At 44.0% G+C, this 26085-nt stretch overlaps 1 protein-coding gene and 1 long non-coding RNA gene across 2 annotated transcripts; one reads left to right on the plus strand and one right to left on the minus strand.

Annotated features, from left to right (window-relative positions):
• Nucleotides 1-1220: 1220 nt before the first annotated feature.
• Nucleotides 1221-16862, minus strand: LOC129655615 (uncharacterized). Its single transcript, XR_008716059.1, has 4 exons — nt 16610-16862; nt 13717-13841; nt 6134-6356; nt 1221-4941 (listed from the first exon to the last, which is right to left on the minus strand). It is a non-coding gene; the product is annotated as an uncharacterized LOC129655615 (long non-coding RNA).
• Nucleotides 16863-16958: 96 nt separating this feature from the next.
• LOC129656293 (general transcription factor IIF subunit 2-like) lies at nt 16959-18630 on the plus strand. The gene is made up of 2 exons (XM_055587004.1): nt 16959-17080; nt 17615-18630. The coding sequence occupies exon 2, from the start codon at nt 17693-17695 to the stop codon at nt 18464-18466; it is 774 nt and encodes a 257-aa protein (XP_055442979.1). The 5' UTR covers nt 16959-17080; nt 17615-17692; the 3' UTR covers nt 18467-18630.
• Nucleotides 18631-26085: the final 7455 nt, after the last annotated feature.

Raw genomic sequence — 26085 nt, forward strand, 5'->3', positions numbered from 1 at the left:
GACCTTATGCAAGTCTCCTCCCTTTTCTGGGTCTCAGCTTCCTCATCTGCAAAACCAGAGCATTTGCTAGTTATTCCATGGTTCCCTCCAGGTTTTTAAAGTCTGATCTGGAGCTGATGAGGATTGTGAGCCTGATATACCTGGCACCTGGTCCCACAAGCTGGTTCCTTCCAGCCCTGGGGGCAGGTCCTCACCCATCCACGCCCAGATGCTGCTTCTGACAAGAACTCTGGGAATCCTAGCGGACTCTGCTCCTTCCACCTCCTCGTGGTTTATTGTTCTCTTCCTCTTATGTGATGAGATAATTAAGGGTTGTCTGCAATGGACAATTTCCAAGGTGCTGATGTGAGGTTACAGCCTCAGCTGCATCCTGCGTAGGTTAGTATCCCCACCAGCAGACGATGCTGGGTCGGTCCTCATCTCTGCTTCTAGAACGGGATCAGTGGGAGAATCTTAAAAGAAGAGGCTGTCTAATGGGAGGAGAGAGGGAACTTATTTCCCTTCAAAGTATTTTGCTTCTTGAATAAAATATATATATATATATCACTCTTCTCCAGAATGCCTTTTGCAGACACCATCTCAACAGGCAGAGTGGCTATTGCTTCCTTAGGAAAAGCTGGCCTGATTGTTTCATCCACTCCTTGAGAATGTAAATTCACAGCAGGCAAGAACCCCTTTTTTAGAGTTTCCAAATATATCCTGCAGAGAGAGAGCGGATAGGGACTGACAAGCACACTGTTTAGATAAGAAGCAATTAGCCTTTTACATTTTCTATATGCAGCATCTTCCCAAACTCGTTGTGGCTCCCAGGTGGCAGGTGGATGGCTGGCAAGGACTACCGGCTGTTTCTTACAACATTCTTGCCAATTCCCTTGAGGAGAAAATCCTTCACATGGCTTCTGCATGTACAGTATTTGGGCAGCACCAAAAAAAAAAAAAATTATTAAAGTCAGTTTGAAAATGGTTTCACGTGTTGCTTTCTGAAGATGGTTCTTAATTCTAGGAGAGAGCAAACAGTTCCAGAGGACTGAAACAAGGAAGAGGAAGATGCCTTGGCTGAGAAGCAGAAGAGAGAAGTACATCTCAGAAAAAGCCCTGAAAGATCTGACCTGGGCATCTGGGAAATCTTGTCACAGAGTGTCACTGGGCCGTGGAGTCTGCTTCAGGCAGCTTTCTGGTTCTGTTCCCAGGATCCCTGCTTACAGGCCTTCAAAGCCTTCTATTCCCACATATTCCACAAGGGGCGCCCAGAACCAAATAGAGGGAAAGGTTAAATGGAGCCGAGGCCGCTGCCCTTGACCCACTGCTGCTTTCTGAGCACTTGGGTCCAGAAGCTCTGCTCAGGCATGGCTGGGCAGTCTCCTTGCTCAGCCACACCTGATACAAGCAGTAAGCGTAGCTGTTGACCTCCAGTGCTGTGAGCCCTGGAATACCCCTTTCTCTCCTTGCCTCAAGGAAGGATATAGTCACTTCTGGGCAGTGCCACTGTCCTCTTAGGACTGGATCTGGGGGTATGGAAGATGGATAAAGTATAACAATGTCACAGCACATGCTTGCCAGGAGAAAGGCTGGCACCTGCCTGCCAAGAGCCTTTCAGAGTAAACTCCACTGCTTCGGCTCTGTCCCTTGACCTTGCAGTTCCACTGGGCACCATCTCTTGTTGGAAGGCTCACGAGACCTGTATCTAAGCTCTGGTACCCCCCCAGCATTTTGTCTTTTCTTTATTTCCCACTTCTGCTCTCTGAGACATCTCATATACTCTCATGGGTTTTAAGAACTTCCATGCTTCTAACCAGTAAAAAAAAAAATTTTTTTTAAAGAGAGTAAAATTAAGAAAAGAGGAACAGACAACAAAACTGAGATCCATAGAGACATTCTGAAAGATGTTCTTCAAACAGAAGGAAAACGGTACACACTTCTTAGGGTTATTGGGGGAATTCAAGAGAGGTAAGACTCTGATGCTGGGAGGGATTGGGGGCAGGAGGAGAAGGGGATGATAGAGGATGAGATGGCTGGATGGCATCACTGACTCGATGGACGTGAGTCTGGGTGAACTCCGGGAGATGGTGATGGACAGGGAGGCCTGGCGTGCTGTGATTCATGGGGTCGCAAAGAGTCGGACATGACTGAGCGACTGAACTGATTGAATGTTTAAAGCACTCAGAACAGTGCCTGGCACATAGCATTTACTATGTTTGCTGTTGTAAAGAAAATGATGGAATGGCTGAAATGTAAAAGAAATGTGAGCAAAGAAATAAGATTAGTAACTATTAACATACAGATTATAAAACTAATAATCCTTACTTTTTAAAATTAAATATAATCATGAACTAAAATACTAGAGAATGATAGCACATAAATTGGCCCTTGGAATGTTCTTGGAGGTGAAAGATACTGAATAACTTCAACCTTCCTTAAGCATCCATTCTAAAATCTAGAGTAAATACTAAGAAAATACAAATAGAATCAAGTAGATTCAAAAATCCTACATATAAACTATGAAGCTTAGTAGTGTATTAAAAATGATATAATCATGATCAACTGGGCTTCCCAGGTGGTGCTAGTGGTAAAGAATCTGCCTGCCAATGCAGGAGACATGGGTTCAATCCCTGGGTTGGGAGTACCCCCTGCAGTAGAAAAGAGCATCCCATTCCAGTATTCTTGCCTGGAAAAGTCCATGGGCAGAGGAGCCTGGTGAGCTACAGTCCACGGGGCTGCAAAGAGTTGGACACAACTGAACACACACGCACACGCGCGCAATCAACTGGTGTTTCTCCCAGAATATAAGGGTGATTCAATAGAAAAGTTCACTGTAATCCACCACATCAATAGACTAACAGAGAAAAATAACTATCCTAATGCAGAAAAAGCATTTTGTAAGGTTTAATCCTATTTGTAATAAAACTTGTCAACTTTCTTGATTTGATAAGAGACCAGTCTAATGGCAGAAACTGAAGAGGAACTAAAGAACCTCTTAATGAGAGTGAAGGAGGAGAGTGAAAAGGCTAGCTTAAACTAAATATTTAAAAAACTAAGATCATGGCATATGGCCCCATTACTTCATGGCAAATAGAAGGGGAAAATGTGGAAGTAGTGACAGATTTCCTCTTCTTGGGCTCTAAAATCACTACAGATCGGGACTGCAGCCATAAAAGCAGAAGACGTTTGCTTCTTGGCGAGAAAGTGATGACATACCTAGACAATGTGTTGAAAAGCAGAGACAGTACTCTGCCGACAAAGGTCCATATAGTCAGGGCTATGGTCTTCCCAGTGGTCATGTACGGTTGTGAGAGCTGGACCCTAAAGAAGGCAGAGTGCCAAAGAACTGATGCCTTCGAACTGTGGTATTGGAGAAGACTCCAACAGTCCATTGGAGGCTCTCAAACTCTCAAGCAAGGAGATCAAACCAATCAATCTTAAAGGAAATTAATCCTGAATACTCGTTGGAAGGACTGATGCTGAAACTGAAGCTCCAGTATTTTGGTGACCTGATGCGAACAGTCGACTCATTGGAAAAGTCCCTGATGCTGGGAAAGATTGAGGGCAGAAGGAGAAGAGGGCATCAGAGCATGACATGGCTGGATGGCATCACTGATGCAGTGGACATGAACTTGGGCAAACTCCGGGAGACAGTAAGGGACTGGAAGGCCTGGTGTGTTGCCGTCCATGGGGTTGCAAAGAGTCAGACATGACTGGGCGACTGAACAACACATACACCAAAAAGCCGTAGTAAATGTTAATGAAAACATTTAATGTATTCTCTTTAAGATCAACAGAAGAAGAACCAATGATGTTTCTTGGACCTGGCAGAGAACTGATGTTGGAAGGCAAACTGCTACCTTGAAATCTGGAGAGCACACACAGAGAATTAGAGCTAGTCTGTGATTACCAGGAGAACCCACTGGAGCCAAAACCTGATGGGAACACTTAAATGTTAATACTAACAAATTTCTGGAGGCTGAATGTGAACTTCTTTGGGTATGATCAACAATTAGAGGCTGGGAAGGGTGCATACTTTTATGGGCTTTTTTTTCTAGGCACCCACAGTAGAGATCTGAGAAAAATCTAGTGGTCTTTTTCAGGGAGAGGGTAAAAGTTCTGAAAAACATCCAGAGTCTCCTCCATGACAAAGGCCTACTGTCCAGGGAAAACACTGAACTGACTCATTGGAAAAGACCTTGATGCTGAGAAAGATTGAAGGCAGGAGAAAGAAGGGAACGACAGAGGATGAGATGGTTGGATGGCATCACCGACTCCACAGATATGAATTTGAGCAAGCTCTGGGAGTTGGTGATGGACGGGGAGGCCTGGTGTGCTGCAGTCCATAGGGTTGTGAAGAGTCAGACACGACTGAGCGACTGAACTGAACTGAACTGACCCAACCCTAGGGGAGGGCATTTTCCCCACTCAGGGGCCCCCTAGATTTCCTCTCTCACCTAAGAAGGGATGAAAAGCTCAAAAAACACTTGTGAAAGTCATGACACAGGGAAATGGACCCATTAAAAGAATGAGGTGCAATCATATAATAGAAGGCTTCCTCTGCCCCACAACTTATCCTCTACAAACAGGGATCTAATAGCTTACAATTGAAATAGCTGCAAGACACAGCCTATTAGGGAAGCCCCAAATCAAGAGAGGAGATTAAAAAACTGGTTACCAGCGGAATTTGAAAATCTATGACACCTATGTGCATGAGAGCATCTAACCATCTCATCCTCTGTCGTCCCCTTCTGCTCCTGCCTTCAATCTTTCCCAACATCGGGTCTTTTCAAATGAGTTAGCTCTTCGCATCAGGTGGCCAAAATACTGGAGCTTCAGCTTTAACATCGTCCTTCCAATGAACACCCAGGACCGACTCCCCCCAGGATGGACTGGTTGGATCTCCTCTCAGTCCAAGGGACTCTCAAGAGTCTTCTCCAACACCACAGTTGTATGGGAATCCTGTACAAAGCCATAAAAACAAAAAAAGAGGAAGGATTGAAAAAGAGATAAAGCTATCATTTATAAATAATTTGATTACTACCTTATGAAGAAGAACAATTATTAGAACTCATGAGAGTATTCAGCAGCAAGGTTGCTGGATACAAGATCACTCTACCAAAATCAGTTGCATTTTTTTTTCTGTAACAGCTATAACCAGTAAACATGAGATATTATCCACAATAGCAATTCAAATTATTAAATAATAATTAAGAATACATAAGACCTCTATAGAGAGAATTTTCAAATTCTTAAGAGTTGATGATCTGAATAAATGAATAGACATTCCCTGTTCTTGGATAAGGCAGTTTAATATAAAGATATTAACTTTCCAAGTTGATCTGTAAACTCAACACAAGCTAAAAATTTCAGTTGGTATGTTAAGTAAACTTCCTCTACAACTTATGTGCAATAATATAAGTCTATTAATGGTTAGATCAACTTCTGTTTAAAGAAAACTCAAGGATTGGTATGTAATATATCTAGGAAATTAATATATAATGAGAGGGGTACCTTAAAACAATGAGGAAAAGTGGATTGTTTAAAATATGTATTAGAGACACTTTCACTATCTGGACAAAAAAAGAAAGAAATCCCTGCTGTTGGGTTGCACTCCACAGACTTGCAAGCCTTATAGCTGCCTAGCCTGCAGAGGGAAGAGGAGTCTGGAGACAGTGCCAGAATCATCAGCAGTTTATTGGACAGGGGATATCACACATCCAAAGCAAAAGATCCTGGAGTGGCACCCCACTGTACGTGACTAGCAGGACATGGCAGCAATCTTCGCTACCTGAGAGAAGAGGGAGGCTACCATTTATGGGGGCATGATGTGATCAGTTGCCAGGGAGACCGTGGCTAGGGCAGGAGGCAAGCACGTAGGCAGTTACTGATTAAACTCTATAATTAAGAGGATTGGATAGTCATGTGAGTGAGGCAGGCCCGGGTGGAGCACGGTGGGGTGTACAGAGAGCAAGAGAACAGCCATCTTGGGTGGTCTGACCATATACTACACCTATATACGTTGCTGGACCCTTACAATCTTGGTCCAGCTCTCTTCCATGATATCCCTGGGATCAGGTATGTAGAGGTGCTCTGCAAATGCCACAAACGCCGTACAGACACCAGCAACTGGAGGGTATGAAGAGTAAGATACCTGCTACACTAAAAGCAGGGATTGCCAAGAGGTGGGCAATTTTAGAGCCAGGCACTTGGCATGCAGGACAGGAGGAAGGTGAGAGTCATCAGTCATCTCTACATGGTCACATTAGCTGGGTCACTCTTCCGTAGAAAAATCGCTGCAGACCTAGCAGTCTGACTCATTTCACAGTGAAGCCACCATTATCACGCAGTCCGTGAACAGATTCCCTCCACTCAGGCTAGGGAGGAAATGTGAGATGTTTAACAGGCACAGTACAGGGGAGATCATGACCATCATACAAAATAAAAACAGAAAAAAAATAATAAAAATAAAAACAGAAACTGCATTCTGAGATAATACCATCCCTGCCTGAGGTGTTTGTCCTGGCCTGAAACACCATATCACCTGTCCACCTCTTGGAGAAGGAAACGGCAACCCATTCTAGTATTCTTGCCTGGAGAATCCCGTGGACAGAGGAGCCTGGTGGGCTGCTGTCCATGGGGTCGCACAGAGTTGGACACGACTGAAACGACTTAGCAGCAGCAGCACCAGTCCACCTCTGTCCCCATAGCTGGTGCCCAATCCTGGAGAGGCGGTATAACAATGGCACAGAGTTAATAGAATGGGGAGGGGGGAGCATCTTTCCCTAGTAGAGTTCCAGATTAATTACCTTAGTCATCTTGGGTGGGGCCGGGAAGAAGATAGGTGAAATCTCTAAGTCCCTTTCTAATTCTACTCCTCATCGGGTGGCAGACCCAAACCACCAGGAGCTAACCTGCCAGTCCCAGGGCCATTTTATAATGTTTCCCTGGGGGCAGATCCTATGATAGCAAAAAAGTGAGCTACTATCCTGACCAACAGCTGGCAACAGTCCTTCGGTAGTAAACTGTTGAACTCAGATGGTGTTGACTAGTTGCCTCTGGGTTCACATGGCATTCACAATCACTCCTGGGATGTCCAGTTATAGTTTGTAGGACTTGAGTTAGCCTCCTGGCCCACAGGTTGAGAGCAGGATTCCTGTCTCAATGGTGGTTCTGTCCCCTTCCCTAGCTGGGACCAGAAGTCCAAGGGGCCTCTTATTTTGCCATTGCCAAAGGCCTTAACCAAACCTTTCTGAGTAACTGGCCATGTCTGATTCACAAGCCTGTCCCTATCCCTGAGTTAATATCCCTGAAGTCTGTATCAGTACTCGTTTAGGGGTGGTGGGTCAGGGGTACACTTGTATTTTGTAGATAATCCAGGTCTTTGCACTTTGTCTGTATTCACCAGCCATCCCCGTGCAATCAGATGAGTCACAAGCATGGGGCTGCTACTTTTTAACTGGAAAGAAACTCTGAGGTTAAGAAAATATCAGCAATATAATGAAAGAGAAAGACATGTCTTCATGTAGTCAGCTGCCATAGAGCCCCTAGCTAACGTCAGGATCACCCCACAAGCTTCCATTCCCCATCCTTATTTCTTCTTGACATCTCAGCACTCACAGGAGTTCTCTCAGCCTCCTGACTGGTTCACCTATTGTCGGGCTGCACCCCGCAGGCCTACAAACCTTGTAGTTGCTCAGCCTCAAGATGGAAGAAAGGGCAGTTTATCAGATAGGGAAATCTTACATGTCTGAAGCCCCCCACTATGGCTGGCTGGCAGGCAGGCCAGCCGGCCGGCCACAGCAGCGACCTTTGCTCCTCAGGGAGGAGGGAAACTACCATTTATAGTGGGAATTGAAGTCAGGTTGGCTTCTCAGTTACCGGGGAAACCTGTGGCTGGAGCAGGAGGCAAGCACGTAGGCAGTTACTGATTAAGCCCTATAATTAAGAGGACCAGACAGTCATGTGTGCGAAGCAGGCCCTGGTGGAGCAGGGGGTGTGCAGAGAGCACAAGGGCAGCCGTCTCGAGTGACCTGACCATATACCCACCCAAACCAAGACACAAAGATAAACCCTAGATGGCTCAGTAGACCCAAAAATGAAAGGTGAAATATACAGTTAATGAGAGAAAAATGTAAGATAAATAGTTTGGTGAAAGAAAAGCAAGGAGGAACTTTGAATATTTCAAAAGCACAAAATATAATTTAAAAAACTGTGTAATGTGATTACATTAAAAGTAAACATTTCTATTTAATGAATGGCACCATGGACAGAAGTTGATAAGCAGATTAAAGAATGGGAATTTACAATGCCAAAAAATGGCAAGGGACTAACAGCTATAGAATATACAAGGAAGTCCTGCAAATCAACAATAAAAAGGTAACAACTTCCATTGGAAAATGGGCAAAGGAAATAAACAGGCAAACTCCAAAAGTTGATAAGCATATGAAAATAGCCTCAGAATCATTATAATAAGAGATATGCAAATTAAAGAAATAATGAGATATCACTTTATACTAATAATAATTGGTAAAAATTAGAAAACTGATAATGCCAAAGGACATGGAGGTATAATCAGTGTAGCCATTTTGAAGAGCAAGCTGACATTACCTGGTCTAATTATATGCAGATCCTATGACCTATACATTTGTATATATCTCCATTAAAGGCACATGTACAAGGAATATTCATCATGACATTATTTGTAGTAAAGTGTGGCTGGCAGAAAGTGAACCCCCTGAAGATGCCCATATCCTAATGCCCAAAACTTGTGACTATGTTAATTTATATGACAGAAGGGACTTTGTAGATATGACTAAATTAAGGACTTTGAGACAGGGAGATTAGTCTGCATTATGTGGATGGGCCCAGTCTAATGAGCTGGGTCTTAAAAGTGGAAAACTTCCCAGCTGTGGTCAAAAGGAGATGTGATTGCAGAAGGATGGACCGAGACGTAGTGTGACAAAAATTAAAACCTGAAGACATGGATAGTTAATCATACTCTGTTTATGGATTGGAAAACACTATACTGTGAAGATGTCAATTCCTCCCAAATTTACCTCTAGAATCAGTGCACTTTCAGTAAAAATCCCAACAGGTTTTCTCTGAAGAACTTGGCATGCTGATACTAAAATTTATTTGGAAATGCAAAAGACCTTAAATAGCTAAAGGAATTTCAAAAAGGAAGAGCTGAGTTGGAAGATTTTATTATCTAATTGCAAGACTGATTATAAAGTAACAATGATATTGGCATAAAGATAGATCAATGGAACAGAACACTATGGAAAGAGTTTTTGACAAAGGCGCCAAGTCATCCAATAATCTATACAAGTGGTGATGCAATAACTGGGTATTGGAGTGCAAAATATGAACCCTTCATGATATACACAAAAATTACCTCAAAATGGTTCATAGATCTAAATATAAAAGTTAAAATTATAAAATTTCTACAAGAAAATACAGGAAAAAATATCTTCACAACTTTATGGTAGACAGCAATTTCTTAGAACATAAAAAGCAGTAACCCTAAAATAGAATTCAAAAGATAAATCAGATTTCATCAATATTAAAATTTCTTCTCTTTGAAATATACCATTATGACTCATAATAAGATGACAACTTAATGAGACAAAGTAAAAAAAAAATGGGCAAAAGACAAACAGATGGGTCAAAAAAGAAGTTATACAAATTGCCAATTTGATGGAAACATAAAATGATATAATCACTTTGGAAAACAGTTTGGCAATTCCTTTAAACTTTCTTATACACTTACCCCAAGACCCAGCAATTCCAATTCTAGCTGTTTATCAGGAAAAATGAAAGGCTATGTCTACCCAAAGACAAAAATACTCATGGCAACTTTATTCATAATAGCCCCACGTTGGAAACAACACAAACGCCTAAAGTAGCTGTCAGGAGTCGATCAAAAAATAGAGACCACATAGTTACTTGAACAAGGGAATGTTAATGTTAAAAATGATTAACTCTTCAAGTGTTAGAGAAGGTGATAAGAGAAATATACAGAATATTCTGAAGCTGAGGGAGTGTCCAAGGAAGGAACAAATTGAAAAGACGACCTCTCCTTCAAGCTGGCACTCAAAATTTGTTGGAAAACATGTGTCCTGATATGAGGTGTGCTAGGAACCCAGGCCAGGCCTGATCCATAGCCTCCAGGCCGGTAGGAAACATCCCTCTAGGGTACTGATGGCAGAGGCTGCCAGGGAGACCCTGGAGAGTCCAGGTCAGGAACCTACTTGCAGGCGGAGTGGTGAAGGCTTAGGACACTTGTGCCCATGTCTGGAGGAAACAGCCTTCCAGGGAGCTGCTGAGTGGAGGCTGGCTGGTGGGTGCACAGGAAAGTCGGAAGCCTGCTCATCACTGGGATGATCCCTGAGGACCACAGAGTTCACTGTGGGAGGCTCTAGTGAGGTGGGCACAAGCTGTGAGTTCTCAGGCATGTTCTGGACACACAGCTGGAGCAGAATGTTAATGGATGCTGCAGGCATCTGCCTCTGGGAGCAGGGCAATTGCAAGAGAAACGGAGCACATGAGACTCAGGAAAAGCTTCTTCCTGCGGTGTCCCTCCATCGCTCTACTGACACAGCTTAATACTGTTCTCACTGCGAAGGAGAAATCCGTAAAGGGGGCTATCCAGCTATCAGAGAGCAGGTAATGAAGGGCAGATTTGAATGAGAGGCAACAAATTGACAACACTAATATCTCGCAACATGTGCCATGGAGAAGCAATTGGTGGCAAATCAATGTAACGGGATACCACTCAGCACCAAACAGAATGAATCAGTGGTATATGCAATAGCACAGAAGGATGGTAAAACAGGACCCTAAAAGAAAGACACCAAACACAAAGAGTAAGTATTGTTATATGAAATTCTAGGCCACACGAGACTCATCTATAGGGAAGAATGTCAGTCAGCATTGCCTGAGGATCTGGAGTGATCGGAATTTTTTTAACATTTTATTTATTTATCTGTATCAGATCTTAGTTATATTTTAAAGGGACTTGGTGTTTTCAGTGCTGAGGGCCGAGGTTCAACCACTGGTCAGGGAACTAAGATCCCACAAGCTTCTCAGTGTGGCCAAAAATAATAATAAAATTTATAGGTTAATTTAAACAAATTAAAAAATGTATCCATCAAAAACAAGACTGGGCGCTGACTGTGGCTCAGATCATGAACTCCTTATTGCCAAATTCAGACTTAAATTGAAGAAAGTACGGAAAACCACTAGACCATTCAGGTATGACCTAAATCGAATCCCTATGATTATAAGTGGAAGTGACAAATAGATTCAAAGGATTAGATCTGATAGAAAGAATGCCTGATGAACTATGGATGGAGGTTCGTGACAGTGTACACAAGGTGGTGATCAAGACCATCCCCAAGAAAGAGAAATGCAAAAAGGCAAAATGATTGTCTGAGGAGGCCTTACAAATAGCTATGAAAAGAAGAGAAGCGAAAGGCAAAGGAGAAAAGGAAAGATATAAACATCTGAATACAGAGTTCCAAAGAATAGCAAGGAGAGATAAGAAAGCCTTCCTCGGTGATCAATGCAAAGAAATAGAGGAAAACAATAGAATGGGAAAAACTCGAGATCTCTTCAAGAAAATTAGATACCAAAGGAACATTTCATGCAAAGATGGGCACAATAAAGGCCAGAAATGGTATGGACCTAATAGAAGAAGATATTAAGAAGAGGTGGCAAGAATACACAGAAGAACTGTACAAAAGAGATCTTCATGACCCAGATAATCACAGTGGTGTGATCACTCACCTAGAGCCCAATATCCTGGAATTCGAAGTCAAGTGGGCCTTAGGAAGCATCACTGTGTACAAAGCTAGTGGAGGTGATGGAATTCCAGATGAGCTATTTCAAATCCTAAAAGATGATGCTGTGAAAGTGCTGCACTCAAGATGCCAGCAAATTTGGAAAACTCAGCAGTGGCCACAGGACTGGAAAAGGTGAGTTTTCATTCCAACCCCAAAGGTAGTGCCAAAGAATGCTCAAACTACTGCACAATTGAACTCATCTCACATGCTAGCAAAGTAATGCTCAAAATTCTCCAAGCCAGGCTTCAACAGTACATGAACCGTGAACTTCCAAATGTTCAAGCTGAATTTAGAAAAGGCAGAGGAACCAGAGATCAAATTGCAAACATCTGTTGGATTATCGAAAAAGCAAGAGAGTTCCAGAAAAACATCTACTTCTGCTTTATTGACTATGCCAAAACCTTTGACTGTGTGGATCACAACAGACTGGAAAATTCTGAAAGAGATGGGAATACCAGACCTTTCCTGCCTCCAGAGAAATTTGTATGCAGGTCAGGAAGCAACAGTTAGAACTGGACATGGAACAACAGACTGGTTCCAAATCGGGAAAGGAGTACATCAAGGCTGTGTATTGTCACCCTGCTTATTTAACTTCTATTCAGAGTACATCATGCGACATGCTGGCCTGGAAGAAACACAAGCTGGAATCAAGATTGCCAGGAGAAATATCAATAACCTCAGATATGCAGATGATACTACCCTTATGGCAGAAAGCAAAGAAGAATTAAAGCACCTCTTGATGAAAGTGAAAGAGGAGAGTGAAAAAGTTGGCTTAAAGCTCAACATTCAGAAAACTAAGATCATGGCATCTGGTCCCATCACTTCATGGCAAATAGATGGGGAAGCAATGGAAACAATGACAGACTTTATATTCCTGGGCTCCAAAATCACTGCAGATAGTGACTGCAGCCATGAAATTAAAAGACCCTTGCTCCTTGGAAGAAAAGCTATGACCAACCTAGACAGCATATTAAAAAGCAGAAACATTACTTTGCCAACAAACGTCCGTTTAGTCAAAGCTTTGGTGGCTCAGATGGTAAAGCGTCTGTCTGCAATGTGGGAGACCTGGGTTCGATTCCTGGGTCAGGAAGAACCCCTGGAGAAGGAAATGGCAACCCACTCCAGCACTCCTCCCTGGAAAACCCCAGGGACGGAGGAGCCTGATAGGCTACAGTCCATGGGGTCACAAAGAGTGGGACACGACTGAGAGACTTCACTTCACTTGGTTTTTCCAGTAGTCATGTATGGATGTGAAAATTGGAGTCTAAAGAAAGCTGAGCGCCAAAGAATTGATGATTTCTAACTGTGGTGCTGGATAAGACTCTTGAGAGTCCCTTGGACTGCAAGGAGATCCAACCAGTCCATCCTAAAGGAAATCAGTCCTGAATATTCATTGGAAGGACTGATGCTGAAGCTGCAACTCCAATACTTTGGCCACCTGATATGAAGAACTGAGTCATTTGAAAAGACCCTGATGCTGGGAAAGATTGAAGGCAAGAGGGGAAGGGGTCGACAGAGGATGAGCTGGTTGGATGGCATCACCGACTCAATGGGCATGAGTTTGAGTAAGCCCCAGGAGTTGGTGATGGACAGGGAGGCCTGGCATGCTGCAGTCCATGGGGTTGCAAAGAGTTGGACACAACTGAGCGACTGAACTGAACTGAACTGAAAAAATATATTCACAGCTAAGACCTGGCACAACCGAATAAATAATAAGTAAAAATAAATATTAAACAAAAAATAAACATAATACGATCTCTATTTATATTTGATTTAAGAAGTGGGAATAGAGACACGCTAAACTCAGGCAGCAAGATAACCAAGACATGAAAGTAGCTGTCTACATGAAAGTCGACATGAAAGTTGCCCATCTTGGGAAAGAGACTCTTACCTGAGGGAGCTGCCCCACCAGGCTGTATGTCTGCTCGCCATCATCCAGTGTCCCCCGTGTCCCCCAGGTCACCAGGATGCTGCAGACCACATTCTCAGGACTTCTGGGAGGGGCCAGGTGCCTCACTGGAAGGGACAGGAGGGCCATGAGGGAGAGTGGGGATCATCAGGCCTGGTGAGGGCTGGGTGGGGCAGATGTCCTAGCAGAGGCAAGGGAGGCTTACGTGGGCCCAAGGTCCACGCGGGTGGGGGAAGAGGCAGGGTGTGGAGGAGTGGCAAGGGGCACGGTTCAAGGGAGGTGTGTCAGAGAGGAGGGGAACAAGTTGGAAGGGGCAGTGAATGGAAGGGAGAGGGAGAGGGGAAGGAGGGTGGTAGGAAGAGCAGGGGCATAGACCAGGGTAGAGGTGATCCAGGCAAGAAGGTGGGGAAGGGCAAAACTAGTAAGAGGAGCGAGATGGTCTGGGCATGTGGTAGGAAGGGGACCAGTGTGGTCTGAGTAGCTGCTGAATGAGGCAGGCATAGGGTGAAGAGACAGGGACGACATAGGGACAAAAGGCCAGACAGGAGGCAGGAAGCGAGCCAAAAGCTGAACCTGGGCAGATGAAGAGGCCATCGAGCAGGAAGGAGACAGGGCAGCTCCTTCTGCATGACTCTGGGTTGAGAAGTGATGGGTTCAGTGTTCAGCATTCTTTCTGTGCTTAATGCCTTTATGACTCAGATTCCATCAACAGGCAGTGCTACATTCTGTGGCATTTTGACTTGGAAGATACCTTTACCATGAGTACTCCTTCTCCATCTTATAAATAAAGAAACAAAGGCTCAGAGGGTTGCCCAAAGTCCCTCAACAGTTAGTTAGGGGCACGGTTTGGACAAAATTCAATCCAGAGATCACAAAAACAGTCCCAGGTTGACCAGGGAGTGGGTCAAATGGGAGAATTCTCGAGGGCCTGGAGGGGGTCCCTCTGGCTATTAGAGCCCACCCTAGATAGAGGCACTGGAGGTATCTACTCTCCATCTTTAAGGTACCTTCTGTCCATGACTAGCATTGTCAGAACCTGCAAGGAGCCTCTTGTCTCCCCACCACGAGAAAGCCCACTACATACGCCCAGGAAAGGGACTGAACATGAAGGAAATACCAATACTGACCTGCTCGCCAAAGAATGAGTGAGTGAGTTGAGTGAGTCAGTCCTGTCCAACTGTTTGCGACTCCACGGACTATAGCCTACCAGGCTCCTCTGTCTATGGGGATTCTTCAGGCAAGAATACTGGAGTGGGTAGCCATTCTCTTCTCCAGGGGATCTTCCCAACCCAGGGATCAAACCCAGGTCTCTTGCATTGCAGGTGGATTCTTTACCAGCTGAGCTACCAGGGAAGCCCCCTCAGACAATAATTTAGCTCAAATGGGCTAAAGGTATGGGGAATGGGGGAGGAAGGACCTGGAGCAGGGGGATGGGTCAAGCAGAATTTAGATCCTCCCTCTAGTCTTTGCATTAGATGCTGCTACATCTTGCTTACTATCTCATTGGGAGTTCACCAGGTAGGGACATTACCTCCATTTTAAGCAAGAAGAAACTATGCCCAGATTTGCGGAGGCACTTGCCCAGGGCCACTCAGCACTGGAATAACAATACTAAAATCAGAATCCTGGCACCTGAGTCTGTACTCTTTCCATTAAATAACTATTGGAAAATGGGATGGAAACACAAGGGAACAAGTCCCTACACTAGAATGAGAAAGTTTTAGAGGCGGGGCAGGGCAGATGGTGGTGGCAGATGGTGAAGAGAAGGAGAATTCGAGAATTAGGGAGATTTTGCAAAAAATGATGGTGAGCAGCAGTCCCTTCTGGAAAGGCTTTGGAAGCCACCTTAGACCGAATGGACTTCATTCTATGACATACGGGGAGGCTCCCAAATCTATGAAGAAGGAGAAAGGCATGTTTAGAATCATGCTTTAGAAACACTACTCTGACTCCAGCATGTGGGATGTAGGGACAGGAGGAACCGGGTTCAGAGAAAAAGATATTGCACTGAACCAGGAGAGGAAAATCATAGAGGGGGAAATCTGAGATGAATTAAGGAGACAGAATAGGTAGAACTTGCTGGCCCACTGGAGCAAGACATGGGGAGAAGTTAACACTCAAGTATCCAGTTTAGGAGACAGGGTGGAAGGGGAATATAAGAAGAGTAGGTTTTTTTTGAAGGCGGGGGTGGGTTCCTGGTTTTGACTTACTAAGAATCATATGCAGTTGAGGACATCAGTTGGCATTTGGGTGGCCTACCAGAAGCTCAGGAGAGAGAGCTGAACTATGGATGCCCTTTCGAGAGGCATCTGCTGAAATATAATTTTCAAAATGTGTGTCAAATGAGAAAGGACATCACCTGAGCCAATGGGCAGCATTTATGGCCCAAGACACACTGAGGTGCCCAGGAAGGAGGCTGAAATGGCAGCCTGAGAGGCAGGAAGGAACCCAGGAGCTTGTGTCATGGAACCACAGAAAGAGTGTTTTAAGAAGGGAACAATCAGGGAAGGAAATAAAGACTTGCCACATTCAGTCAGAGGGTGAAAGAAAGTGAAAGTGAAAGTCGCTCAGTCCTGTCTGACTCTTTGTGACCCCATGGACTATACTGTCCATGGAATTCTCCAGGCCAGAATACTGGAGTAGGAACCTTTCCCTTCTCCAGGGGATCTTCCCCACCCAGGGATGGAACCCAGGTCTCCCACGCTACAGGTGGATTCTTAACCAACTGAGCTATCAGGGCAGCCAGAGGGTAGTGAGAGCAATTTGTTTTTCTTAAATTTTTTCATTTTTTATTTTTCAGCCACACCCGGGGCATGCAGCTCAAGCTGAAAAGTAAAATCCCAGTTCCCCAACCACTGATCCAACCCACACACACCTTGCTTTGGAAGCATGGAGCCTTAACCGCTGGAATGCCCCAGTGAGAGCAATTTTAATTCTGAGTGGAAGTGCTTGGTCAGGGACTGGGAATAACATGTCCCATAACTCCTCAAAATACCTGCATCTCCTGCCTTTTTAAAGACACTGCAGGAAACTGTCTTCCCTTGAACCCACCCTACACTGGAGAATTAAAGAAAATGGGTTCAGTGGAGGAAATAAATCAAGAAGGTCCCCACCCTCAGGATTATGCTTTAGGAGATGTTTGGGGGAAAACCCATAACTGAATCAAGGTGATTGGATTTTCAGTCTGGTTGTTACCTAATCCCGTCAAGGACTCCCTACCTGTAGCAATAAATAGGGCCATGCAGAGAAACTCTGTTCTCATTTCCGGGGAGAGGCAGCGTGGAGCCTGCTCAGTAGAGAGCACCCTCCCTGGCCAGCCTTGCTCGACAGTTTTCTGCTGCCTCTGGTGAGTCTCAGCCTGGTGGAAGGGCCTTCCCTCCTGGCTTCCTTTTGTAAAATTATGCTCACTCTTTGCTCTCTCTGCCTCCCTCAAAGAAATAAACAAAATTATTAAACACCAAAAGCAAGCTATAAACTCTACCTTCATGGTGTTTAGAGTCTGGAGTGGGGTAGAGATATAGGATAATATGATGAATATGTAAAAATATAAAGAATCTAGGATGTTTCATGTGCTCTGGAGAAATATAGAGCAGGGGAGAGGGGAAGCTTGGTAGAGTAGGTGTTTAGGGATGACTGTGTCTTAAAAATTCCTACATTGGTAGATTGAAGCTCCTGTAATTTTAATTGTGGAAGTATTTCGTCTTCACCTTGTGCCACACAGTTATCAAACTCCCCACTTTTATGGTTTGCCATCTCCCATTATTATGAATAATTTGACAATTGTACAATTGTTGGAATTAATAGCATAGCACTCTGTGGATTCTAAGACCCCATCTTTGAACATTTCTGAATGTGCGTGTATTTCCTGCTTCCTCTCTAGGCTTCTGGATTCCACCAGCTGGTTTTGGTGTCTGGCTTCCCCTGCATTCCTAACTCTGCACCCTCAGCTCAGGTGCCCATGGCCTCCGGAGGCAGCCGACTCAAGCCCCAGAGCATTCCACTCAACTTGGAGGGAATCCGACAGAACCAGCGGATGTGGCTGGTGAAGGTACCGAAGTACCTATCGCAGCAGTGGTCGGAAGCTTCTGGAAGCGGTGAAGTAGGGAAGCTAAAGATTGCCACAAATCAAGGGAAGTCGGAAATCTCCTTTACTCTGAATAAGGAACTTACAGACATTCGGGGTACAGATGGACAACCGGTCCCGGTCCACGCTCCCACGGAGCATCAGTTTCTCTTGCAGACAGACAGAGGGCAGGTCCTCACGGTGCTGACTGAGCATGAGCCAGATCAATTTTCCCTGCAAGGAACCGTGGTCCATCGCGGCGAATGCAGACCTGCTCCCAGTGAAAACTACATGAGGCTGAAGAGGATGCAAATAGAGGGGGCTTCCAAACCTGCCAGAACTGTACAGAAACTGGAGAAGGTGGTCACGACCAATTTTAAACCTGTTGCCAATCATCAGTACAATATTGAATATGAGAAGAGAAAGAAAGAAACCGGAAAGAGAGTGAAGGCGGATAAAGACCAAGTGTTAACCTTGCTATTTGCTGCCTTTGAGAAACACCAGTATTATAATATAAAGGACTTGGTTGGCATCACTATGCAACCTGTGGTGTACCTGAAGGAAATCCTGAATGAAATCGGTGTTCGAAATGTAAAAGGACCCCACAAAAACACTTGGGAGCTGAAGGAAGAGTACAGGTGTTACCAGAGAGCAGCCAAGAGAGAGTGAGACAGCCCTTTGTCACGAAGGTGTCAATATGAACTTGAAGATCTTCCAACACAAAAACTGGTGTGAGGCTGTGCTATTAGGGGGTAGGGAGGTTTAATATCTTTTTAAGTATTCACATTTACATTGTAAAACAAGGAAATAAAATAGGCTGTAAATTGAGAAAATATTGTCTGAGGACTTCTCATCTTTGCTGCATCCATAAAGAGCTCAGCTCATCTAAGTCTAAAGAGACCTGGCATCCGAAACTGGGCAGGGGTGTGCTGGGGATGTGGCTAGGGGTGGAGGTGGGGGCTCTGCAGGGAGTGGGGATGCAGGCAAGCAAATTCAGTCTTCTAAAATGACTGAAGAACAAAGTTGCTTCTGAAATGTTTAAGATATGGTCCCTTCATATGTAGAAACATGAATGCAAAAATATTAAGGGTAAGAGGGTGAGATCATTAAAACTGCTAATTGACAGGTGAGGAGGATGGTGTCCGATAGAGTGGAAACAGGTTGTATTACAGGTCCTTTACTTACTTCAAGGAAGTCGTATGTGGATTGTATTTTGTTTTTCTTAATGATAATTTGGGGTTTTTTGGTTTGTCTGGTTGGTTGGTTTGGGGTTTTTTGTGGGGTTTTTTTTTTTTTTTTGGTGGCTAAGCTGGGTCTTTGTTGTGGCCCTCGGGCTCTCTAGATGGGGAACTGAAGCTGCTCCATGGCATGTGGCATCTTAGTTCCCCAATCAGGGATCAAACCCACCTCTCCTGCATTGGAAGGCAGATTCTTAACTACTGGCCCACCAGGGAAGTCCCTGGATGGCATCTTAAGCTTGGATTCTTAATCATTGCCTGAAATATCTTTTTAAGAGATTGCACTCTGACAGCAAGCACTGAGATGGAAACCGACAAGAATAATAGCAACAGTGACAATGATAGCGGCTAACACTTACACTTTTGGCGTAAGCTGGGTGCAGTGCTTACGATCTGACGTTATTAGTTTTTCTCTCTCAGCAGCTCCACGGGGGAGATGTGAAGTCTCTCTTCCATTCTCCCACCCCATCCTTCAAAGTCTTTGTAGGGAGGTGGGGTTGAGGCTTTTTTTGCTTTTGTTTTAAAAAAATGCCTGCATGTTGTCAGCCAGTGAAGTCAATGACAGTGGAGAGAGAAGGAAGTCAAAGAACTCCTTGACAGTGAACAGGGTGGGGTCTTGGGCACAGGTTGGGCTGGGGGTTGGGGGTTGGCAGGGATATTTTTAGTAGGCAGAGAGAAAAAAGAATATTAGTGAAGAAGCAGGTATGCTGGTCGATTTGGTGGCAGGAAGAAATAAATGGGCATCCCTTTCTGGTGCCTCATTAGTTCAATAAAATATGATGCAAAGTCATTAAATGTGAGGGGGGGGGTGAGTGGAGATCGTAATAATGACTAATGCCCACTGAACACTTACTAGACTTCAGGGACTGTTCTAGGCACTTTGTTGGTGTCAACTCATTTAATCCTTATAACAATTCGGGGAAAGTAAATATATTTGGAGCCCATTCTTCAGATGAGGAAATGGGACACAGAGATGTTAAATAACTTGCCTGAGGTCACCTAGCTACTACATGGGCAGACAGACAGTGGGTTTGAACCCAGGCGACTCTGGTTCGATTCTTGGGTCAGGAAGATCCACTGGAGAAGGGATAGGCTACCCACTCCAGTATTCTTGGGCTTCCCTTGTGGATCAGCTGGTAAAGAATCTGCCTGCAGTGCAGAAGACCTGGATTCGATCCCTGGGTTGGGAAGATCCCCTGGAGAAGGGAAAGGCTACCCACTCCAGTGTTCTGGCCTGGAGAATATAGCCCATGGGGTCGCAAAGAATTGGACTAGACTGAGTGACTTTCTGCAACTTCAGACGCCATTTCCCTGATTTTTGTGTTGTCTTGGAAGGCCAGCGGCATGCTGACTAGTGAACTGTGAATTTCTGGGTGGTATTGAGTGTTTTTTAAAGTGAAATGAGTTGTTAAAAATGAAGTTCTGACTTGGCAACAAGATAGAATAGATGTGAAACCAGCTGCCACAAGATACAGCAGATGTGAAACCCCAGGTGAGGGGGCAAATCGCTCTCTGGAGATCTACAAGAAAATGGTCTGACTCTTCTAGACCTGCTTGATTGAATCCTCAGCCAGACCAAGGAGCTCAAAAGGGAGCAGACAGTGAGAGGAAGAGCCCAGAGAAAGGAACTCTTTGGAGAAAAGTTGCTGATGATAAGGTGAGAAATTCCTCTTTCCGTTTGGGTGGTCAGGTGAGAGGCTGCTAACTTGGAACCCAAGTCTATTGAAGAGGCTTCAAAGTGCCCACCAGGACAGCTCTGAGTCATGTTCCCTGAGCTGGAAGCAAAGAGGCCTGAGAACACTGGGAAAAGCTACAGTAGACTGTGGACGTGGAAATCTGGAGGCCAGAGGAGGGCTGTTTTGCTGCGTTGGTCAGGGCATTCTGCTGCACGGGGACCTATCTCATTCCTGGAATGTGCCCTGACAAGGGTTACACATGCTTCTTGTGGGCCAGGAGCTAGAGAAGGAGCTGGCGTGCTGTTTTCTCAGGTCCTGTCCAACAGGGGTGTCTGGAAGGGGTGGAGAGACCTTGGCCGACAGAGGCTAAGAAATGGCATTTGATGACAGGGCTGAGGAGGGACTCGTAAGCAGCCAGGTAGAGCAGAGGTGCCTTCCTCTGAGTCAGGCTTACGCAATGGGAAGCTTCCAAATAACCATCACACAGCACAACCCATGAGAGCACTGGCTTTCTTCCTTTACAAGAGCCAACCAAAGTGCCAACTGGCACCAGAGGGCTTGAAACCATACCTCAAGGGTACCAGTTCACATACTACTTTCCTTCCTCCTCTGGCCTTCCACTTTGGTGGGTCCCAAACCGTGGTTAATGACTAGGGGAGGAGATGAGCAGGAAGGGAGGAGGGAGCAGAGTGATGAAGCTGTTCCCACGTGGGGAAGGTGGGAGGGCTCAACACTGAGCCATGTCTGGATATTCTTATCACTGAAGCAAGACTGTTTGGGTTGACTTACATGACTGTAAGGCTGTTTACTTCCTAAGAGAAGAAAAGTGAGGGAAGGAAGTTACTCCAGAAATGAATGTTAAAAGGATGAAAGTGAAAGTTGCTCAGTCGTGTCTGACTCTTTGCGACCCCCTGGAATAGTCCATGGAATTCTCCCGGCCAGAATATTGGAGTGGGTAGCTGTCCCTTCCAGGGGATCTTCCCAACCCAGGTCTCCTGCACTGCAGGCGATGCTTTACCAGCTGAGCCACCAGGGAAGCCCAAATATTACGGGTAAGAGAATGAGATCATTGTGCATGTGCTGCCACTTCAGTCGTGTCCAGCTCTTTGCAACCTCATGGACTGTAGCCCGCCAGGCTCCTCTGTCCATGGGATTCTCCAGGCATGAATACTGGAGTGGGTTGCCATTTCCTTCTCCAGGGGATCTTCCTGACCCAGGGATCAAACCAGCATCTCTTTCATTAGCAGGTGGTTTCTTTACCACTAGCGCCACCTGGGAAGCCCGGTGTTAAAAGGATGATAAGAGACAAAAATACAATTAGTTTGATCATATCATGAGTGGTGCATGTTCAGAGTACCTGTCTAGTCAGGAGATTAATGTGAAGGCAGTCAGTGTTGTGTGACTTTATTCCAGCAACAATCAGCTTCTGAGTATAGGCCCAGGGTCAGAGTTGGGGTTATCAATGGTTTGGGGTTTTCTAGGTTAGTATGATGGATGGAGAGAGGGGAGAGTGTTGAAGCTGTCTGCAGATATCTACGATGATGGAAAAGTGGAAAGTGGAGATAGGAGGGGAGAGACAGAGAGTGGAAAGTAATGGGTCTCAGGTCCTAGGAGACCCCAGTGGGGTTGAAGAATTATTGGCCTGTAAGTACCAGAGAACATGAACTGGAAAGACAGGAAGTGGTGGTCAGTGATGTTAAGTAATTTCTGTGAAGTCATAAAGCCACCAAGAGGGGAAATGGCAGCCTTCCGTCATTTAGACTGGTAGTCCCCAACTCCTGTTCATTGTTTCTGAATTATTGGGAACACTTGGAATAAATTTCCTTCTTCATAATATTCCCTCCTGGAAACTATGGTGTCAGCTTGAAAGAATACTATTTTCTGCCACAGTTTCCCCCTTGCTTTCTACAGTCTCTCTAGGAAATAGCTCTTAGATCCTCCCATACTCTCCCTTCCCTGAGTTTGGTCTCCATCACTCCATGACTGAAACACTGAGTTTCTTACTATTATCTACTGCTGCCACATACTTTCTATTAATAATTCTATTAATAATGTCTCTGCAAATTTTTTCACCTGAAACATCCAGCTTTATTTTATACCTGGTATAAAACTTTAGATGATTCCCTATTCACTGCTTCAAGTCATAGACATCTACCTAATTTTCTAGGCCATCCACACTTTCTCCTGCTATTATGCAGAGCTTTCCAAGAAATCTGAGTTCCAGTTACTCATAGAAGATGAATAAAGGGAATCATGCTCTACATGATCTCATCGATGTCCTCAAAAATAACAATTCTTATTGAAGTTCTGGCATGCTCAGAGTGACGCATAGAGTGCTGGCCAACCTGGGCCAGCTCCCAGAGAGGACAAGCATTTGCAGTCCACACAGAGGGGCCCATGGAGAAGAAATGAGCAGGCCAGCCTTTCCCATCAGATCACCTGGCACAGGACCTGCACTCACTCCTTAAATGCGTGAATGGCTTTCAATTCAGGAACATTTACTAAATCTATCCATCCAATTAGATGGCTAAGGACAAGTCATGGTTGAATTTAAGTCAATTTGAATGGGTAAGTGAAGCTTTGGAAATTTAAAAACAAGTGAGGAAAGTGGCTTCAAGGATTCTGTGGCTAGAAGGTTAACAAAATTTGGAATGAGATGGGTATCAAGAGCATACAAATTCATTTTGAGGATTGCAATTCATTTAACTATAAAAATATGACTAAATTAAGTAAAGATTGGCTCTGTATCCCAATTGTTAGTGGAGAGGCACTAACAATTATATTCAGAACTGGTGGAGAGGGAGATTGAGAGGCTGGGAAAGAGGGCTAGCTACCTAGTTCTACCAAAGCTACCTTCTTTGCACCAAATTCCTCTACTTATACAGTTAAAAAAAGAACTAGTTTTATGTATAAATACAAAACAATAACATACATATAAATAATAAATATAAAATAAACACAAAATAAAAACTTTATATATAAATTAAACAAGGTCCTACTGTTGAGCACACAGTGGCACGGTCAATATCTTGTAATAGCCTATAATGGAAAAAAGTCTGAAAAAGAATGTAAATATATATATATATGATTGAATCACTTTGTTGTACACCAGAAACTACAACACTGTAAATTAACTATACTTCAATTTTAAAAAGAATTTATTCAATGCTTATTTTTGACAGTCTTTGAAATAAGCAATGGTCCTCCTTTATTTTTCTTTATTGAGTTATAATCAACATACATGGTTATATTAGTTTCAGGTATACAGCATAATGATTCAATATTTGTATATATTATAAAATGATTATCACAAGACTACAAAGTTTTTTTTCTTGTGATGAGAACTTTCAGGATTTATTCTCTTAATAATTTTCAAATCTGCAATACAGTGTATTATTAACTATAGTCACCATGCTGTACATGACTTATTTACGTTATACTGGAAGTTGTACTTTTTGACCTCCTTTACCCATTTTGCCCCCTACACCTCTGGCAGCTACCAGTTTGTTCTCTCTGGCTATGAACTTGGTTTTTTATGTTGTTGTTTTGTTCTTTGGCCATACTGCACAGGAGGTGGCATCTTAGTTTCCTGATCTGGGACTGAACTCATGCCCCTTACAGCAGAAGCAGAGTCCTAACCACTCGACTGCCAGCGAATTCACAAGATTTCCTTCTTTTTATGGCTGAATAATATTCTGGTGTGTGTGTGTGAGCACACGTGTATGCTCATGCGTGCATCACATTTTCTTTATCTGTTTATCCAGGGAGGGACATTTAGGTTGCTTCCATATCTTGGCTATTATAAATAATGCTGCAATAAACATGGGGGTGTAGATATCTTTCTGAGTTAGCATTTTCCTTTTCCTCAGATAAATACCCAGAAGTGGAATTGCTGGATCATATGATAGCTCTATTTTTAATTTTTTGATGAAACTTCATACTGTTTTCCATAGTGGCTATACCAATTAAGCCATGGTCAACCTTAATGTTTGAGCAAAAGAACTTGCAATCAGAATTCTGGATGGTGTAGGGCTACACACAAGAAGCCCATCAAGGATTACCAGGAGCTACACTCTTAGAGATTACTTAGCAGCAGGGTAGCCCTGGCCTGAGAGATGTTACTCATTTCTAATTCTAAGGCTCAGTATGTAGGTAAAAGGCAGAAAAATAAATCAAAAGTAAAGATGACAATTATAATCACTTGAGGGTAACATTTCTGAGATTTGGGAAATAAGGATGGTGGTAGAGGAGAAAAGTAACTCCCTAAGTGCAACCTGATAGCCATTCCAGGACTTAGGCATTAATTTGAAAAGCCTTAACACAAACTGTGGTGTTGGAGAAGACTCTTGAGAGTCCCTTGGACTGCAAGGAGACCCAACCAGTCCATTCTAAAGGAAATCAGCCCTGGGTGTTCTTTGGAAGGGATGATGCTAAAGCTGAAACTCCAGTACTTTGGCCACCTCATGCAAAGAGTTGACTCATTGGAAAAGACTCTGATGCTGGGAGGTATTGGGGGCGGGAGGAGAAGGGGACGACAGAGGATGAGATGGCTGGATGGCATCACCTACTCGATGGACGCGAGTTTGAGTGAACTCCAGGAGTTGGTGATGGACAGGGAGGCCTGGCGTGCTGCGATTCATGGGGTTGCAAAGAGTCGGACACGACTGAGTGACTGAACTGAACTGAACTGAACACAAACCAAGACTTTAATGAAAATAACAATTTCCTATTTAAGAGGAAATCGTAATTGGGAGAAAGGTTTCATAAAGTTGATTCAGCTGCTTATGGGTGAATTTGTCAAATATGCTTTGGTGTTCCAGAGACCCAGGTCAGCAGAAAGAATCAGAGAATGTAAAAGGAATAGTTTGTCCTTATTCCCCGTAACTGATAACCTACAGACTGATCATATTAGTTGCTTAATAGTAGATTATTAAAATAAAGGCTTAGGCTGCAAGGCTATATTGTACAGCATATATTTTATAATAAATATGAATGGAATATAACCTATAAAAATATTGAATCACTATGTTGTACACCTGAAACTATTATATAAATCAATTGTACTTCAATTAAAAATAATAATAAAGTTAAATATAACTCTCCTAAAAATAAATAAACAACTGTTTATTTGTTAGGGTACAGTGGACCCTCCAAAAGAGTGACTCTCCTCTATCCCTGCCCCCAAATTTCTCACCTTTAGTCCCAGACAAGTTTGCTGACAAAGCACTTGGTGAGGAGGCTTCTCCTGACCTCCTGGCTTCTCCTGGCTTGTTTCTTGAAGAGACCTCATCCTCAACTGTTTGCTGATTTCAGGGATGCCAGGTGTTAAATGTCTTAAAATGTCATCAGAACAGGATGGACAGCACGGTAGCTC

Source organism: Bubalus kerabau, chromosome 6 (genome assembly GCF_029407905.1).
Source record: "Bubalus kerabau isolate K-KA32 ecotype Philippines breed swamp buffalo chromosome 6, PCC_UOA_SB_1v2, whole genome shotgun sequence".
NCBI lineage: Eukaryota > Metazoa > Chordata > Mammalia > Artiodactyla > Bovidae > Bubalus > Bubalus kerabau.